Source organism: Zeus faber, assembly GCF_960531495.2.
Source record: "Zeus faber genome assembly, chromosome: 1".
NCBI lineage: Eukaryota > Metazoa > Chordata > Actinopteri > Zeiformes > Zeidae > Zeus > Zeus faber.
Window position 1 is genome coordinate 35,059,015 of NC_137193.1, and position 19,200 is coordinate 35,078,214.

The 19,200-nt window shown below is 45.0% G+C and overlaps 2 protein-coding genes across 2 annotated transcripts; both read right to left on the reverse strand.

The window, feature by feature from the left end:
• Window positions 1-224: 224 nt before the first annotated feature.
• Window positions 225-7,026, reverse strand: LOC307229945 (histone deacetylase 1). Its single transcript, XM_080000078.1, has 12 exons — window positions 6,952-7,026; window positions 6,296-6,408; window positions 3,660-3,777; window positions 3,491-3,565; window positions 3,262-3,400; window positions 3,016-3,157; window positions 2,320-2,412; window positions 2,114-2,222; window positions 876-1,256; window positions 620-775; window positions 497-545; window positions 225-407 (listed from the first exon to the last, which is right to left on the reverse strand). The coding sequence occupies exons 1-12, from the start codon at window positions 6,998-7,000 to the stop codon at window positions 380-382; spliced, it is 1,452 nt and encodes a 483-aa protein (XP_079856204.1). The 5' UTR covers window positions 7,001-7,026; the 3' UTR covers window positions 225-379.
• A 3,544-nt stretch (window positions 7,027-10,570) lies between these two features.
• On the reverse strand, window positions 10,571-13,355 carry marcksl1b (MARCKS-like 1b). Its single transcript, XM_080008474.1, has 2 exons — window positions 13,104-13,355; window positions 10,571-12,077 (listed from the first exon to the last, which is right to left on the reverse strand). The coding sequence occupies exons 1-2, from the start codon at window positions 13,188-13,190 to the stop codon at window positions 11,523-11,525; spliced, it is 642 nt and encodes a 213-aa protein (XP_079864600.1). The 5' UTR covers window positions 13,191-13,355; the 3' UTR covers window positions 10,571-11,522.
• Window positions 13,356-19,200: the final 5,845 nt, after the last annotated feature.

Here is a 19,200-nt window from a genome sequence, read left to right on the forward strand (position 1 = left end):
TGCATTGATTATTAAACAAGCCCAATGTCTGTCGGTTGAACGCTGGTTATTCTAACAGTATCATAAATAAATGTTTAAAAAAGGAAAGACCCAGAGCATTTGAGCTGTGAAAACATCTCACTCAAATACAGGATGGCAATGGAGTGCCAGGTGGATGGTGGGAATTAACCCCGTTGTAAGGATTCACAAAGCGGTTGATGAATGATAAGAGGCCCATACGCTGGTATTCCTTGTCATTTTAAGAAGAGAAACATCACAAACATGATACTGGAAGCAGGGTTTTCAGTGGGAATTGGACCTACAGTGGAATAAAAAAAACACGTCCTTTCCATCATCGCAGTGAGAATATAGGATTCAGCCGGGACGTCTGGGTGACAAGTCAAGTGGTTTTCACCTCTTCCTTTGGTCTGAAACATTAAAAACATGGGTTATAACCTCTTCAGACAGCTCAGCAGTGTAAACCACACAGGTCTTGAAAGCTGGTATGAAACTCTACCCTGAAGTGTCCATCTTCTCTTCCTCTTTCTCCTCCTCTTTCACTTCCGCTGAACACCAGAGGGAGGAAAGGTTAGAATCTGGAACCAGCAGTGAATTGAGCAACAAACTCAGGAGGCCTCACCTTTCTTCTCCTCTCCTTCCTTCTCCTCCTCCTTCTTCACCCGCTTGGCCTTCTTGTGGTTGGCAGCGTTCCTGCGTCCTCCTCCCTGACCTTCAGCTTCGTCCTCGGAGTCAGAGAACTCCTCCTCGCAGGCTATCCTCTTGTCGTGGGCCCGGACTGCAACGCACGCATCACAGGATTTGATTTGTGTTTTGTTTTTTTTTATACATGACTGCAAGATGACACACACACACACACACACACGAGCTGTGCTTACTAGAGACTCGCTTGTCAGTGTCCTCGTCGTCCTCGTCGGCGCTGTCGGGGTGAGGGGCGTCCTCGGGGATGGCCTGCATCTGGACGCCTGGGGCATGGGGCAGCATGCGCAGGTTCTCAAACAGCCGCTGCTTGATCTTCTCCAGGTACTCGTTGGTGTTCTGGTTGGTCATGTTGGACGGGCTGATGTGCAGCTTGAAGTCCGGCCCAAAGTACTCAAAGTAGTCATTGTAGGGCAGCTCGTTGGGGATGGAGCAGTCCAGCGCCACGGCCGTCTCGTAGGTCCAGCAGCGCGCCACGTTGCGGATGGTGTAGCCGCCGCCACCCAGCATCAGCAGAGGCAGGTTGAAGCTCTTCATGTACTCTACACACTTAGCGTGGCCTGGAGGGGGCGACAGGCGCATGAGACACGACTACGGTACAGAAACATAGTACTCCTCTCTCAGAAATGCTCACTCCTTCAAATTTGGCTATAACTGTTAAGGGTGATGTATGGTCACAGGTCAAAACAGTGTTGGAGCTACTTCTGGGCCTTGCATAGAACGTAGATGCCACCGCTAGTGCTAAGCGTGCGTGCGTGCGTGTACACACACACACACACACACACACACACACAAAATTACAAAGTGAATCAATTTATTTTTTAAATTAACATTACTATTAAAAATACAAAAGCTGAGAACGCATGATGAGAAATAGCATGAAACATTGTATGGGACATGACAGAATCTGAAATATAGCGTATCTTTTGGGATCGGGCGGTCCTTTTTTTTTTTAAATAAATATTTGGTGCGCGTGAGGGCAGCACAGTTGACGTGCAGAATATTGATGTTAATAATAAGCCATTTAGACAGCAAGAGACAATACCGTCTCTTACCAGACAATAACAATTTTGGCCGATTAACGCCATCCATAAGCTTGACGCCGATATTGGATAATATTAAATATGGAGATATTTGCCACCATATATGAGGATGAACAGTTTGTGGACGTACGTGCACAGCGAGGAAGCAGAGGATTTGGACGTGGTGACTGGAGGGTGATGAAGTGGACGGTGCCCTGATGGCAAATGTGATGACTTCATGATCGGTTAACGAGGGTCGGCATTCTTTCAGGAAAAAGATTCTCAACTAACATACTTAGTGCAGAACCATCACTAGCTCACCACCTGCATAGCTAGCACTGAACCATGTCTCGCCCTTCAATGGGAAAGTGGTAAAAGGTTTTGAACACACGCACCCTTGATTGTTAGGTTGAAGCAGCCCAGTCTGTCTCCAGAGAGCGAGTCAGCTCCACACTGCAGAACCACGGCGCTGGGCTGGTACATCTCCATTACTTTAGCCATGATCTAGCGCAACAATCACATAAGCAGACATTGAAACTTGAAGGGAAGGAGCATTGGGAGGTTGCTGCTGCAATTAAAGGGAGAAGAAAAGTCGCCTTACAGGCTTGAAGATGGCTTCGTAGGACTCGTCGTCGATGCCATCCCTCAGAGGGTAGTTCACTGCATAGTACTTACCCTTCCCTGCTCCAATGTCCTGCACACATTGAAAACATCCAGTACGTGACTTATGGAATTGACTCAAAAATAGACTTCGATTCAACAACATTTGTGACTTTAAGAATCATCAAAGTATAGAAATGCTGATGCGCGCCTTTCAAAGGAGCCTGTTGGCCTAATTCATTCATATACTGTTTATAAGGTAGGAAAACATCCAATAATAACTTTACTCCTGTATGTGAGGTTGATGCTATTGACGCAGTGGAATCTGCTTGGCTCATCAGGGTGTCTTCAGGTATCAGTTGAAGACTGATACCTGCATGACCTGCAAGACTGATTTTTGGACAAATGAGCTCTCTCTCATTAAAGCAGGTACGTATATATTATATAACATATCTTTATAGTTATAGTGTATATATATTTATACGTGGTACAGGGAAGAGGGGAGTGGGTTATGAACTAGAGGATTCACTTAACTGTTTTAGCATAGCACTTATTTTCAGATTCCAATACTGAAATCTAGAACAACCAAGCTTTAAATGAGCTTTTTTTAATGACGCGTTTCATCTAAAAGTACCATGCTCAAAATGCTCTGCCACCTGGAAGCTATGTGGGGTGGCCACTACTTTGCAGGACCTACCCTCAGGTCTCCGGTGCCGGGGAAGTACTCTCCGTACTTGTGGAATGAGACGGTCATGACCCTGTCTGTGGTGTAGAAGGCCTCCTCCACTCCGTCACCGTGGTGGATGTCTATGTCTATGTACAAGACCCTCTGGTGGTACCTGGACACAAAGGACTAGTCAGTTGACAACACACAACATCTGATGGTCTGATGGTAACTTGTGGTAAGTTTGGTGTTGATGTGTGAGAAGAAACTGAGTTTTACTTGAGCAGCTCCAGTATGGCCAGTACAATGTCATTGACGTAACAGAAGCCGGAGGCCTCAGACTTCTTGGCGTGGTGGAGCCCGCCGGCCCAGTTGATGGCGATGTCGGTCTGCTGCTTGTTCAACTTCACTGCCCCAGCTGAAGTAAGACATTTTGGGACATTTTTGAAAGAGTTTGAAGGGGAAACAGACTGACACTGGAACGGAAGGATTGGCTGATGCAACTTACCCACAGAGCCCCCCGCCGAGAGTTGACAGAACTCAAAGAGGCCATCAAACACAGGACAGTCCTCCCCTACGTTGACTGTGGTCGGGGACAAAAGCATTGACCGTTATGGTTTAGTCAGTGAGGAAAAATACTCAACACTGGTGATTTGGGCAAATAACTAACTACTCACATCTCTGCATCTGTTTGCTGTACTCTGACATGTTGTCTGGTCGAATGGACCGGAGGAACTTAATGTAGTCGTCGCTGTGGTATTTGGTCATCTCCTCACCGTTGGCCTTGTGAGGTCTCTGAAAACATCAATGCAGATGGTGTTGGAAGCAAAAGCGTGCACTTCAAGGGCAACTTAAAAGTTGGCATACCCGGTGGTGTTGGGTTGTTTGCGAACGAGTCGTTCTCTTTGACTGAATCTTTGAGAGAACGAAATGAATGGAATCCTCAACCAAAACCATTCATTTGTTTGAGTCTACGCCTTTTGGCAAAAGCTTCTGCAAGAGGTCATTCGCAAACTAATCGGTGAAGGAACTTAAAGAACTGGCGGAAATAGTTCAGAAATGTTTCCGCCAGTTCTCTTAGTTCCAACAGTGAAAGAAAAACTCTATAAATAAATAAAAAAGGTTGACGCGACACACCCCACCTCTGTTCCGGCGACCGCACCAACACCCACCCTTTTTAGAAAGGTTAAAAATACAGGATATTTATTATTTATGGGAAAATAAACAACCAGGAGGACAGCGGGAAAGAATAAAATACAAGAGAATCTTTATATTAGATATTTTTATTCTACATAGTTAATTTAAATTCTGTATTTATGCGTTTATATTATTATTATTTTGATCACTTATGTTTGGCTGTCTTAATATAATATTTTATGTCAGCATTTCCATGGTGCGCGCCTGATATGCAGTGTGTGCAGAACGCAGCATTTTCAAGTATAATAATAATATTATGGGGCGTCAAACTTGTTTTAACATGGTTATAGGCCAACAGTCTTCTTGCACGGACTTTGCTGCAGGGAAGACTCACTGAACGGATCCACTGCAAGAACGAGTCATTAGTGAACATGAGAATCATTGGAAATCTTTCGCGATTTGGTGAACGAATCAGTGAACGCCCACCACTAATACCCAGTGAACTCATGTGTGGGGAAATAGCCTAGCAATTTTGATGTAACTTTTTTTTTCCCCCACTTAGAATAACAGCTGGATTCTTTTGTAATGCAATTAGCCATAACCACATAAAACTCTGACATTGCCGTGAACTTTAACGTGACGTCACATGAGGGAGACGCACAGAGTTAGCACTACTTTGAATGGTAACTTGGCAAGTAGAAGAGATGCAGAGATGCTCAGCATGTGTGTTTATGTTGGATTTATTTACCAGTTTCCTACTTGTATGAAACAAAATGTAAACATTGCATTATTTTCCCGCTAGAATGTTAATATTTTCTTTACATAAGTGAGGTTCAATTTGATGTCGGGGGAAATTTTCTAGTTTGTAAATTGAACTCAGTAATACACATATACAGACAGTACACACACACACACACACACACACACACACACACACACACACACACACACACACACACACACACACACACACACACACACACACACACACACACACACAACTTGGTAATTAAACAGTTTCACTAAATACATCTTTTTAATGGACCTATGGGGAATGACGCTCCAATTGCCACGTGCAGCCAGTAAGAATAGAGCCAAGACCTAAAATAGTGTCAGGGGTCTTGGGAGTCTCACGTCATGACGAGGTCCCAGACTCTGCGCTGATGTGAAGTTCTTGGCGTGAAATGGGAGTGAGTGTTAATGCTCTGCAGAGCAACAAACCTCTGGCCTATGTAATGTTATTAGGGGTTTTGATAATTAACCGTTAACCGATATTTTTACCGACAAATAATACTATAGACTGAAAAAAAAAGAAATACATTGATAAATACAACTAATGGGGCCGACACCGCGGGGTTGAGCTCATTGCCGTCATCACCGCAAATAATACAATAAAAAATATTTTTTGTATTTATTTTATTTGCTGGTGTTACAGGAGGATATTAAATATAAACACAATAATCATTTAGTTATCATCATTGACTGTCTTCCATCCTATGTTCAAGGGCTTCTGGGGAACCTTTTCAGTTACGCCGTTCGTCACTAGGTGGGTCAGTACATTAAACATACTGTATGGGGGACTTATTTTGTGTGTGTCAGATTATTAATTATTTCTAGTGCTGTACCAGAATCAGAATTTTGTCGGTCAAATCGGATTTGGCTGTTCAATGCGAATATTTGACCTTGGGGGGCCGCACAGAGGAACAGGGCACGAGTTCCTCCGCTCCCAGCCCCGTACCTCCAAATAAGACAACTAAAAACAGTGTAAACTAAAAACGGTGTGTTTTTTAGTTGTTTTATTTGGAGGAACGGCTCAAAACACGGAATGGCTCCACGCCTCTCTGTGATTGCGAGAGTTGTGTTTGCATATAAAAATTGATTTATATTCCCCCGTATTTATAGTCCAATAAAAACATACCGTACTGCCAACCCCCCACAATATTTTAATATTGTCGGAAAACGTTATTGATCGGTTAATGAGGGTCGGCTATCAGTCATAAAAAATATCTAAATTAGCATCCCCAAATCTTATAATTTACTTTACCCACAATTTCCAAGTGTATATTAAACTGAGGTGGAATATTTTGAATGAAACTCAAGATTTTTGTTCCGAGTAGAAGGGAAAAAAAAAAAGGTATGTTAGGTTAAGGTGAAATAGGCCGGCTGCAAAACTTACATAGATCTCCATTTTCCTGTAAAGTCCATAGTTGAGGAGAAGGTTATGAGTCATGCGAATCCTGTGGGGCTTCATTGGATGGCCCTGGCCATAGTAGTAGTTCCCCACATCCCCTTTAAGAGAGAACCTCAGATTACACAGAGCATCACCGTCTGAATAAAAGTGGACAGATACAGCTGTGGTAGTTCTGAATTATTGGAGGGTTTAGCTTTAACCCACATATGTGGGGACGGACACGGTTTAAAAGCTAGATATAGAAACGATGGCTGCTTGTGTGAAGTAGAAAGCGAGTTCATTGCCAGATTTAATGGCCGAGTGGTTGGCTATTGATCTCGACGGGGAAGTGGCTATGGTTTAACCCAGTTTCCAAATACACCTTTTAAACAATTGCATGGCTGAATCATGCAGCCTAAAGACTAATTTCAACCAAAATCACCACAGCTGAATCATATAGCCTAAAAGCTAACATCAGCGTGGCTGAACCAAATAGCGTAAAGGTTAGCAATAGCATGCAGCTAGCTAGCTAGCAACAGACCGAGCAGGCTCGCTCCACTTGCTAGCTAGACATTCGGCATCTCTTTCTTAAAATTCAATCATCGAAAAACATGTCCGTGTGGCTTGGTCTGCACCAAACCATTGCAAAAATCGACACCCACCGTCATAATAATAGCAAACTTTCTTCTTTGTTCCTTGAGACAGCGCCATTTTACAGCAGCAAGCCTGTCCGGCGTCTCGAGCGCAACAGAGCCGCCCTGTCGACCAATCAGATCAGATCGGCCTCATAGCCCCGCCCCCCGCCGAATGACGCTATGATGACGCCGATCGGCGCCTTAGTGATGTGTGTAATTTATGATTCGTCCAATTTTTGGAATAAAATGTAATATATTTTGGGTCCACATATAATATTAACATTTAATGTAAGAACGTGATTACGTGTTAAGTACATCACAAATATGCAGTTGTATATCTTGTGAATATCTTCATTTTATGTGGTCAATTTTATACACAGGTACTCCTCACTTAACGACCGAGTTCCGTTCCTTGCGCCAGGTCTTTCGGCGAATTGGTCGATAAGCGAGGACCCGTGTAATTACACGGTAGGGGGGCGTGGCCATTGCGAACGCTAGTGTAATTAATACTGACAGACTGCTGGAACGAGACTGAGACTGAGAACGGTGATGAGATATATCCAGTCTATAAAGCATCTTCTTCTACTTCTTTCGGCTGCTCCCGTTAGGGGTCGCCACAGCGGATGATCCGCCTCCAATACCTTCTGTAGAGTACATCTTGTACTTCTTGTTCTTCTGTACTTCTGTACACTCTATATGGCATATATAGTGTATAAAGGGTGATGCGCGATGAGATTCTTGACACTGAGACGCAGCGCCACGCGACTGTATTGTACGCAGCGTATAATTCAGACTGGTCCGGGAGCTGGTTGTAAGTCCGAACAGTCGTTAAACAGGTAGGTCGTTGAGTAAGGAGTACCTGTACACAAACCTAGAGCTACCAAAATGTCTCCCCATTTTATTGTTTTCATTGTGACTGCTATTATCATCTCCCCCTGCTTGTTTTTTGTGGAATACCTGGCCTCCACACCTCACTGGACAGGTCATTAGTTAGAGCTCACATTAAGGCCGGTCTTAGTACTCCCCGTGGCCGAGGAGCTGGCCGAATTGCTCCCTACACGACCAAAGGATTATCAAAGCGTTAATCATTTTACTAAGAGAGCCTAACATCAGGCGTCTAAATCAACCCTGGATCCATAATGCGACTCCATTGACAGTTACTGCCACTACCAACCATCACAGCCCACCTGTGAGTAAAACTCAACACTAACCCACTGCCCTACCTGTTTATTCACAGCCGTAACATGCTGCAGCCCATTGCAAGGAGCCATCTTTGAAGTGAGCTCTCTGTCCACCCAGTGACAGAAAAGCCACTACAACTTGTTAAGTATTGTTTGAGGTCAGCGTCTGGGCTCTGCGGCTCATTCTGTATAGGTGTACAGAAAACATAGGCATACTCGGTGAACTCGAAATATAGTAGTGATGAGCTCAAATCCCCCCACTGGATACAAAAGTAGAGCCCAACAGGTGGAGGCCCATGCAGCAAACCAAGTAGGGCAAGAGGGACTGGCTGCTTCGATAAGCCGGCCCATAAGGGCGTGGAAGTGTGTGGCACTGTCGAGTTGTCTAGCACCAGAACTAGCTCTGCAAGCTACACCTCATTGCTTTTCATACCTACAGTATGAAAAGCAGAATTACTCGCAATATCCAGTGTCCTGATATAACAGAGCCTATAATGTAGCGCAAAGTGTCTACTGTACATTTTTTTCTGAGTATTCATGCATATCCCCCAGATTACAATTTATAATAAAATTGAAGGTATAGGTGGTGTCGTGAGAATTTACAAGGATATAAAATGTAGAAATGTGGTAGAGTTAAATGTTTTAATATTTGCTTTGAAAAATAGTGGAATAACAGCAAGGTCTTTAAGCAGATACTTGAAAAGTAAACTTAAGTACAGTACCAAAGTACTTATACTTAAGTTTACTTTGTTCTGCTTTGTGTTGCTGTTGAATAACTTCCTGATGTGACTTGTATAGGATGAAAAAAATGTATGCCCTAGTGTGTGTACATGTATGCCCTAGCGTGAATATCTGTTGACGGTGTTACATCTTTATGTTGTTCCAGCTTTATGTATGTATCAATGCATCTGAACTTCTCTCATTGCTTGACTTGTTTTGATGGTCCGTCCCGACCTTCCAAACCATGTTTTAATCAAATTTACTGGCCTCATGCATTATAAAATGAGTAATTATTTCAGGTTATTTCAGGTTCTCCAAAAGAACTTAGCGCTGCTAAGCATTTTTATGGTATTCCATTCAATTATCCACAGGTTGTCCTCCTAGGCTTATCTTATCTATATGCATCATCGAAAGAATTACATTCAAGGAAGGCCATGTATCTATATATCTGTATATACAGTATATAGATATATAGACATATACATCAGCCACAACATTAAAACCACTGACATGTAAAGTGAATAACGCTGATCATTTAGTTCCAGTGGCATCTGTCAAGGGGTGGGATATATAAGGCGGCAAGTGAACAGTCAGTTCTTGAAGTTGATGTGTTGGAAGCAGGAAAAATGTGTGAGGATCTGAGTGACTTTCACAAGGACCAAATTGTGATGGCAAGACGACTGGGTCAGAGCATCTCCAAAACAACAGTCTTGTGGGGTGTTGCAGTGGCAGTATGCAGTGGTTAGTAGCTACCAAAAGTGGCCCAAGGAAGGACAACCAGTGAACCAGCGACAGTGACATGGACGCTCATGGGCTAATTGATGCTCGTGGTGAAACAACTATAGCTCATCTGGTCCGATCTCACAGAAGGGCTACTGTAATACAAAGTTCTGAAAAAGTTAATGCTGGTATTATAGAAAGGTGTCAGAACACACAATGCATTGCAGCTTGCTGCGTATGGGGCTGGAGATCGGTCAGGGTGCCCATTCTGACCCCTGTCCACCACTGAGAGCGCCTACAATTGGAACGCGAGCGTCAGAACTAGACCATGGAGCAATGGAAGAAGGTGGCCTGGTCTGATGAATCATGTTTTCTTCCACATTGTGGATGGACGGGGTTAGGGTCTGATCCAGTCAAGCATCTGTGGGATGTGCTGGAACAACAAGCCCGATCCATGGGGGCCCCACCTCACAATTTACAGGACTTGAAGGATCTGCTCCCAACATCTTGGTGCCAGATACCACAGGACACCTTCAGAGGTCTTGTGGAGTCCATGCCTCGACGGGTCAGAGCTGTTTTGGCGGCACGAGGCGAAGCTACACAATATTAATGGTTATTAGTGGTGGTTTTAATGTTGTGGCTGAGCAGTGTAGATAGATAGATAGATAAGATACTTTATTCATCAACAGTTGATGAGAATGTAGGCCATTGCCAACATGAAAACAGTTAATATACTGTATTTCTACTTGGTTTGGGGCCATACTGATGGAGAAGATGGCTGCTTTTAAGCCTTCATTTGCAGGCTATAGTCTGTCGTAGTAGAGTAAATCAAGTGTGAATCACTAACAGACTCCCTCTGTTGTATTGAGCTAAATTGACCTCATTTTGCATAGTGCCTGAATTCACTATTAGTAATTTGGGTACTATGATTGTAATGACAGAAACTGCAGGTGGCTACTCACCTCGAAGCTTCCAGTTTTCCAGTGTGCGTGTGCAAATATACACCAATTGACAATTACAACGCATGAACGAGCAGCTAACCAACATTTATTTACCATTATCAACTTTACAATAAAACCAATAACATCTGTCAACATTAGCAAAATAAAGAACATAAAATCAATCCAATGTATTTACAGAGACAAAGCAGATTCAGGCTCACGCACGACAGATAAACAACTCTGCTTCGTTTCAAACCGCAACAGTGAACATAGCAAGCTTAAGTGTTCTCCTTCTTTTTTAATTTTTTTTTATAGCAAGGTAGAAATCAAAATTGACAATTTATTTTCTTTTTTAAACAAACAAGACATAGCTTCTCTGAATCTTTAAGATGTTTCTCTATAATACACCACAAAATACTTCAAATTTGGGTTAAAATATAGGAATGTAAAAAGTTGGCAAGTCTTTAATTTTCCGATCATTTTTTTTGTTTTGTTTTTCCTCTTTTATTTAACAGTCATTTCATGTGGTGGTCGCCTAGTATCTTGTCTAGTTGATTCTGTTGGAAGAAGGCATCTTTAAGCATGTGGGGGTTGGGGTGGGGGTGTGGGGGGGGATTAAAAGGTTAAAAGATGCTTTTTTGACTCCTTCCTCCAATCTTCCATCCATCGATCACGGTGTCATCGGTTAAAATCCATGTTTCCGGACTGTGACTGAACCACCAGCACTAACACGCCAGATGCTTGGTCCAGATGCCAACCAGTACCCAGGGAAGTGATCTAGTGAATCTAGTCTGTCTCTTTGTTACCATGACAAAAGTGGCACGTCGAAAGGAGTCTCTCACATACATGTGTATATATTTACATATACATATATCCATACATATGTATACATATACACATATATATAAATATATATATATACTCTTATTTTTTCTCTATTTCTCTCTCTCTCTCTCTCTCTCTCTCTCTCTCGCTCTCTCTCTCTCTCTCTCTCTCGAAAAACAGTCCACTCAGTTCATTGTGGCCAGAGATACAATCACTCCTTCTTTTCAGACGCGGCGGGGTTCGAGCTGCTCTCCTCCGCGGGTTTCGTGGCCTCGGGGGCCGGGGCAGCTGCATCTTTGGCCTCCTCCTTGGGAGCCTCCTCCTTCGCTGGCGCCTCCTCGGCCTTGGGGGTGTCAGTCGCCGGGGGGGCGGCGGCAGCAGTGTCGGCGGCGGCGGCGGCGGCGGCGGCCTCCTCCTCCTTCACCTCCTCCTTCTTCTCGCCTTCGACCGGCTTCTCCTCTGCGGCGGCGGCGGCGGTTTGCGCCTCCTCCTTCACGGCCTCGCCGCTCTTCTTGCTCTTCTTTAGGTTCAACTTGAAGTTGAAGGACTTCTTGAGGGAGAACTTCTTCTTCTTCTTCTTCGGGGTCTCCTTGGCCGCGTCCCCGGCCTTGGCAGCCTCGCCGTCAGCGGCGGGCGCCGGCTCGATGGCGTCGCCCCCAGCGGCGGCTTCGGGTTCCTTGGCCGCCTCGGCCGAGCCGTTTGTGGCCGCGGCTTCCCCGTCGGGCTTGGCGGAGACGTCGCCGTTGGTCTTGACATGTCCGTTCTCCTGGTAAACATAGAGGGAAAACAATATATTTTAGGACCACTTAAAAGTACAATTATTCAAAATAGATGCAAACAAACATGAATACTGTGTTTTCCCCTCCTTGACAACAACAGACACCGTCCATCTGATCGATTAGCACCTTGTCGCCCGGCGGGCTCGGAGGCGACGCCTTGCAGTACCGCTGCGAGCGGACAGGCGGCAGTCGCACCGCGCGGAGCTCGGGACCAGACAGCAGACAGACAGATCATCTCCCAACAAAGAGAGTGGCTGATTCAAAAGAAGGAACTGTGACCAAAGCGTCCTTAAATCACATCCCGAGCATTCTAACCAAATAAATAAATAAACATGGGGGAGATACATCTCAACAACAGCCCGATCGAAATCGCTATTTTGTCATTGATCAGAGAATGGATTTCCATTGAACGATCTCGTCCAGACCTGCCGCGACCAACCGTTCCAATTAGGAATCGTGAAACGTTGCGTCCCATTTGCGAAAAAATACAACAAAAAAAACCCCCACAGTAGCTCATACCAGGCTACTATTTAATACATGAGAACCCCCTCCCCCCCGCCCTTCATGCACAGCATTCACATACACGGTGTGTGTCTGTGTGTGTGTGTGTGTGTGTGTGTGTGTGTGTGTGTGTGTGTGTGTGTGTGTGTGTGTGTGTAGAGGGGGGGGGGGGGGGGGGGGCAAACCTCGCTCCAATCATTAATAAAGAAAAAGCTGAACAATTATTTGGACAAAGTCTTTTTTTTGTAGGCCTACACCAAACGACCCCCACAAACGATGCCAAAATGACTCCCACTCGTTGGAAACACATGTCTGTCAAGGTATGCCAGGAGCGTCCTCTCACACACCCCCTCCTTAAAAGTCCTTACGTTTCGTTTTTTTTCTTAATAACGAACGCGGTGATTTCCGATGTCGGCCCATTTATTTTATTTTATTTTTTATTTTATTTTTTGCATTCAACATAAACAAAATCAATGTAAAGGTTAAGCCTTGGGAGGATGGATCCACTCTACCTGTCCGTTGGTCTTGACAGCCGCGCCGTCTGCGGCGGCAGCGTTCGCCTCCACGGCCGCCTCTCCCTTGGATGACTGCGATCCCATTGTGTGTGGGGTTGTTTTTTTTTGTTGTTGTTGTGTTTGTTTTTTTAGGTATAAAGTAAATCAAAAAAAGTCAAAACTTAAAAAAAACTTTGCAGCGACGGTAATCCAAACCCCGACTTCTGCATCCGCCGATGAAACGATGAAAAAAAAAGAAAGCTTACTCCCCTCTCACGACCAGTCAGCCCAGTAGAAAGACTCCCACTGAAGCCTGCGCTGGGTGAATGCAACGCTTGAGGATAGACGGGAGCGACCGCCCCTGTCTGTGGGACCGCCTATAGGAGGGGTTTGTGAGGCAGTTCTGCCCAACCACCTCCGAGTTCCAGACACCCCCCCCCCTCCCCCTGTGGCATCTCCATCACATGCTGTTACATTGTCTCTCCGGCTCTTTATTAGCCTACTACTTATTATTTGTGGTCCAGCCCATAGGGCTACATCAGGGGGGCTGGACCCCTAATAATAACGAGGACCCCTAACCCCTGGACCCCCATTGTGAATGTTCTGGGAAAATTCTTGGAATTTTGAAAACGAAAACTATTTTAAACGGGAGAACGGCAGAAGCTACGAACAACGGTTACTTCTTGGTTTAACCGGTATGTCACGAATACCTCGTGGTTGAGGTTTCATCCAAATCAATCCACCCTAGGAGCAGAAATGAGTGAAAAACCGACCAAATTTGATGGATATCACAGACACGGTCCACTGCATTTCATGCTGAAATGTGTCCAACCCGGCTAAAAGTATCTGGAACACAATTATGACAGAAGCTACGAGCAGGTGTCATTTGAACCGGTATGTCACAAGCATCTCATGGATTAAATTTCCTCCAAATCAATCCACATATGGAGCAGATATCAGTGAGAAACCGAACAACTTTGATCCCAAATTTTCAGCCCGTCCTGCTTAACTGACACGTCACTATTCATAAATTCCTATTCCCAAACCAGGAGCTGCAGCAAAATCAGGGAGAGGACACAGTGTTGATGGAAGTGCGTGGCTGGCTGGAGGAAGGACGGCAACCAATGTGAGATGTGAGGTGTCGGGATCCGGGCCTGAGCCGAGGGTCTACCATTCCCAGTCAGGCAACCTCTAGCTCCACGACGGGGTGGTGTATCCTCGATGGCAGGCCCCCGGACGGGTGAACGACCTGCTCCAGCTGCCGGTGCCTTGTGTGCTCCGTCCCCAGGTCCTCCAGCTGGTCCACGGTGCAGCAGAGACAGGGCACTACGGCAACTCTAAGACTCTATACGTCTCCGCGGACGGTTCTGCTGGCCAGGGTGCCGACGGGACGCCGAGCTACACGCGCACTGCTGCAAACTCTGTACAGCTCAGATGCGGGGCCTGCGGGTAGTCCACGAGTATACCCGCCAGGCCCACGAAAGTCCAGAAGAGGGCCTACGACACCCACTGTCGGGGGGCAAGCCTTTGTGCCTGGGGACAAGGTGTGGGTGTTCTGTCCTAAAGGGGTGTCCCCCAAGCTGCACAATCACTGGCAGGGACCTGGAGAAATACTGGGGCAGATCACTTAGGTGGTGTACAGGGTGCGCATGCCAGGTCGGGGGCGTGTGGTGGTGCTGCGCAAAGACAGACTCGCTCCCTATCGGCCCCTCGTCCCTCATGCTGCTGGGGACAAGAGCGAGCACAGCACCCCATGCCCTGACCGCCGCACTGTAACCACAGAGACATCTTCCATGGAACATCGGCGGCAAGTCCGTCAGCGTTACCGACCGGGACATTTTGTGGGCTTTGAATTGGGTGATGGGGTCGGGGGCGACTGACCCCTCAGGTGGGGGCTATGTAGCGACACAAGGGACTCGGCCGTGGTTTTTTGTTGTGTTTGATGCAAAGGGTTATGGCTCTGGAGATATTATGGGTCTCCATTGTGTTTTATTATGTGAATTCAGTTGTTCCGGATGCTCTGTCGGTGTTGGCTTGTGTTGTTTGTGTTGGGGGGTGACCCGGACTGCGTAGACTGCTGTTGCAGGTCGAATGCAACCGTCAGTGCAAGTACAACATTGTATTGTTTAATCTGTTGACATGGTTTCACTTTTTTTTGTGATCTGAACGGTACGCAGGGACAGACGCAGGATTGCCGTTTGTCGAGACCCTCACGAGTGGGCTTGTTGTTTCACTTTCGCTCGTCAACAACATACCAGAGAGAAGAGCATGCCATCGTGATAATCATGCACATTCCAAGCGCCTCTCCTCGAAAACATCTACTGCAAAAAGTTGTTGTTGACACAGCTGCAGGCAAATGCCGTGAACGCCATCAGAAAACCTCAGAAATGCATTTAAATGTGAACACATCACAAATTGATCCTTTCCATAGAAAATCGCTCAAACTGATTTTTGCTAGTCCCGAGAATAGGCGGACATGCTTGTTTCCAATCTGTCTTGAATCGCAGGAAGTCCTTCCACCAAACGCATTCCATGATTAGGCATCATATATTTTAGTGCTGTATGGTGGCCAAATACTGATCATGACGCTAGGGAGGGATTTGGGTAAACCAAACAGAACGCCATAGATTCACACCAGCATTGCTCTTTGGAACACCATTTCCTTATTGGGCTCAATTACCAAAGTCTGTATGTGGCGAAGTTTTCTTCTTTCTTTCTTTCTTACTTTCTTTCTGTCTTTCTTTTTTCTTTCTGTCATATATGCATACATTCACACAGAAATGTATCACACTTTCTCCCGGGCTCAACCACCCAAGTCCAGATATGGTGACCTTTTCATTTCTTTCTGTCTGTCTGTCTGTCCGCCTGTCTGTCTGTCAAATACATACATGCAGAATATACACACGCACACAAACACACACACACACACACACGCGCGCGCGCACGCGCACACGCGCACGCACGCACGCACGCATGCCGGACGCACGCACGCACGCATGCCGGACGCACGCACGCGTGTCTTGCACAATCACTAAAGACCAAAGTCCAGCTATAGCGATCTTTTCATCTTTCTTTCTTTCCTTTTTCTTTTTTTTCATATATACATACATACACATGGACACGTATCATACTATCATACTATCTCCCTGGCTCAATCATCAAAGTCTTTGCTGATTTTTCTAGACTTTGAGATTTTCTTTCTTTCTTTCTTTCTTTCTTTCTTTCTTTCTTTCTTTCTTTCTTTCTTTCTTTCTGTTACACACATACACACATACAGTACATATACACACACACCTATCACACTCTCCTTGGCTGGCCTTGTAAATTGCTATAATAATGTTTCCTCTGTGTAGTGTTGTAGTGTGGAATGCCTGGCACGCAGGGCCTCCTGTCTCCACCGACCATGCTCCTCTCTCAATGGTTTTCTTCAGGCTGCCTTAGGTAACGCGCATGTCGACGCCACCATGAGCCTGTTTCACGGACAAGGAGTTGGGTCAAAACACGTGGTCTCTTTTGTCCTTTGTGGTGTGTAATGCTAATGACGACAGTGTTTCAAGGCTTGTGACGACACGCTGACTTGCCTTCATTTCAACGCCACATACAGAAACCACACATGGTGTCAAGTGTGTGTGCCTCTGTATTCCTGTGCAATATATGTGTATAAGGAAAGCATTGTCATGGGACTAGTGAGCATTACACACATAGATGAGCAACACGTGTAAACAGACATTGTACGCAGACACACAAACACACACAGAAGCCTACCAAGACAGACACGTGGCAGCAAAAGGGGGCATCAGCTGTGACAGCCACATGTGTAGAGCGTGTTTGTAGGGGTGTTGGGGATAACGGGGGGTGAAGGGAGGACAAAATAAAATGGCTCCTACAGGGATGGATCTTTGTGGCAGAAGAGCTGTTGGGCTAAAGTTAATATATCTATATTATATCAGGGTGTCAAAAAACCTTGTATGTGAAGATAAGGGATTCAAGGGTGGTGAAGGTAAGTACAAGGTTCTGTGATGGAGCGGACGTGGGGGAGTGAAAGTACAGAGGTACCACTACGAATAGGGGAACACAAACGGGTATTCTTGAAAATGAGAGAACTCAAGATCACCTGCAAAGCACCCTTGATATTTTAGGAAAAGAACAATAATTGATTTTGGACTGTGCAATTGTTACTTGCTTAGCTCTAAGTAACTCTGGGTAAACAGAAGCAGAAATCCCCATGTCAGTGCAGAGTATCCCTGCCCCGTGTGCAACTGTATCTGGGTGTGCCCACGTGCTAATCGATGCTTTCAGGGAACAAGCACATATTGAAAAGGTCAAATGTTGATTTTTGTTGCTGTTCTCTTCAGTTTGTTTGGCAAAATTCAATACTATATTGGCCATTTACTGCAATGAATTGAGTTTTACTAAAAGATAATTATTAACAATAATAATAATAAATTAAGCTGCAGGCTTTATACACAGGGTCCAGTTTAGTCATGTTAGATACGTATTTCAGGTATTGGAGGTTCCGAGGTTCCCGAATCTACGCTCTGTGATTAAAAGCGGGGACGTTTGGAGCGGGCCGAGGGACTCTCTCATATCGCAGATTCTTTCTTTAATCACTGTCCTTTCGCGAGGATGGGGGCCACGCTGGTCCCAGGTTGGGAGGAGTGCAAGTTGGAGTTGAAATTAGCGTTTTAGGAAGACCCGCCGCGTTAGCTCCAGGGGGCCTCATCCCCGTTGTGTGGTGCCGGCCGGAGAGCACTGCGGCCGGGGAGAGAGCGGAGGAAGCACCGGCACTCCTGCTGTACGATTGGCTGTTTGGGTCACATTATTGTTTCTCTGCTCTGTACTATTGGCTGTTCATGTCACATATTTGAAGTGACGTATTTACGGAGGTTTACGAAGGTAGTTGAATTTGCGTAATTTTAGTGGTAGCTTCTTTCCTTGGTTGCATTTCCATGAAATACAAAAACCTTTATGGTATTTCTGTGCGCAATTACCATATCACGGTTTCTATGTTTCCGACACCTTGCTGGATCTTGAACACATCACTGTGCACTGTCGGGTGGACTCAACGCGATGTGGTCACAATGTTCTGTGGACTAATGTTTTTTCGTCTATTTTCATGAATCCGGCAGAGTTATGGGGACCACAGAGATAAAATATCAATCGAATAGATCCACAGACATCTACCAGGTAAGAAGGTACATAAACACACATGTATGCTTAGTTTATAATCTCTAACCACTACAAAGCAACGGAGTCTACACAGTGCCCTGGACACGGTGCCAATGTACATTCGGAACCATAACCTGCACATTTATAGTACATAGTATGATGATGTCACAAAGCGTCGTACTTTAAATCTCGTCCCAATTGGTTTCAAACATTGACATGTCAGTGACGGACCTTCAAACGACACCTCAACCGTGTTCGTAGCTTATGTAATTTTTGTGTTCCTGATACTTTTAACCCTGTTGTACATATTTTGGCGTTCGATGACGATTAGACTGTGTTTGGGATTTGGGTCAAATTTTGTCTGTTTTTCACTAATTTCAGCTCAGTTTGTTGATCGGTTTGGATGAAAGTTGAACCATGAGACGTTTGTGACGTACCGGTTCAAACGAGACGTCAACTGTGTTCATAACTTCTGCCGTTGTTTTGTTTCAAATAGTTTTATCCTGAAAAATTCAGAGACTATGTATTTATGTATTGTACTGTATGTACATTATGTATTGTATGTACTATGTGTTTATGTATTCAGCTATATTTAAATATAGCTGCAGGCTGTAATGCATAGGGTTCCAGGTTAGTCATATTAGTTATGAATTACAGTTTTCCAAGTTCCCATGCAACGCATGCAATGCATCACTTCCTATCGACACCAATTCTACATTTCTATGCTCCCATGGAACACAGTATCAGTTTGTGCTGTCAATATGATATTATGATATGATATGATAATACATAATGGACTTATAATTTCCAGATTAATTGAATTTGTTCCAACTCTGAGCACAATCTTCCCATTTGCTAAATTTCACACATATGACTGCCTCATAATGGCATTCATTGGCATGTTTCAGGTAAATTGCTGTCACTAGTTTAAATTATGACTTTGATA

What these genes read in the sequence shown, in the direction of transcription:
- LOC307229945 (XM_080000078.1), bottom strand. Translation starts at nt 7,000, where the DNA reads ATGGCGCTGTCTCAAGGAACAAAGAAGAAAGTTTGCTATTATTATGAC. An exon ending in ACAGGAAAATGGAGATCTAT is followed by an intron (nt 3,778 to 6,295) that starts GTAAGTTTTGCA and finishes TGATGTTTTCAG; the next exon opens with AGACCTCACAAGGCCAACGG. An exon ending in CTCGGCGGGGGGCTCTGTGG is followed by an intron (nt 3,401 to 3,490) that starts GTAAGTTGCATC and finishes GTCTTACTTCAG; the next exon opens with CTGGGGCAGTGAAGTTGAAC.
- marcksl1b (XM_080008474.1), bottom strand. Translation starts at nt 13,190, where the DNA reads ATGGGATCGCAGTCATCCAAGGGAGAGGCGGCCGTGGAGGCGAACGCT. An exon ending in CTGTCAAGACCAACGGACAG is followed by an intron (nt 12,078 to 13,103) that starts GTAGAGTGGATC and finishes TATGTTTACCAG; the next exon opens with GAGAACGGACATGTCAAGAC.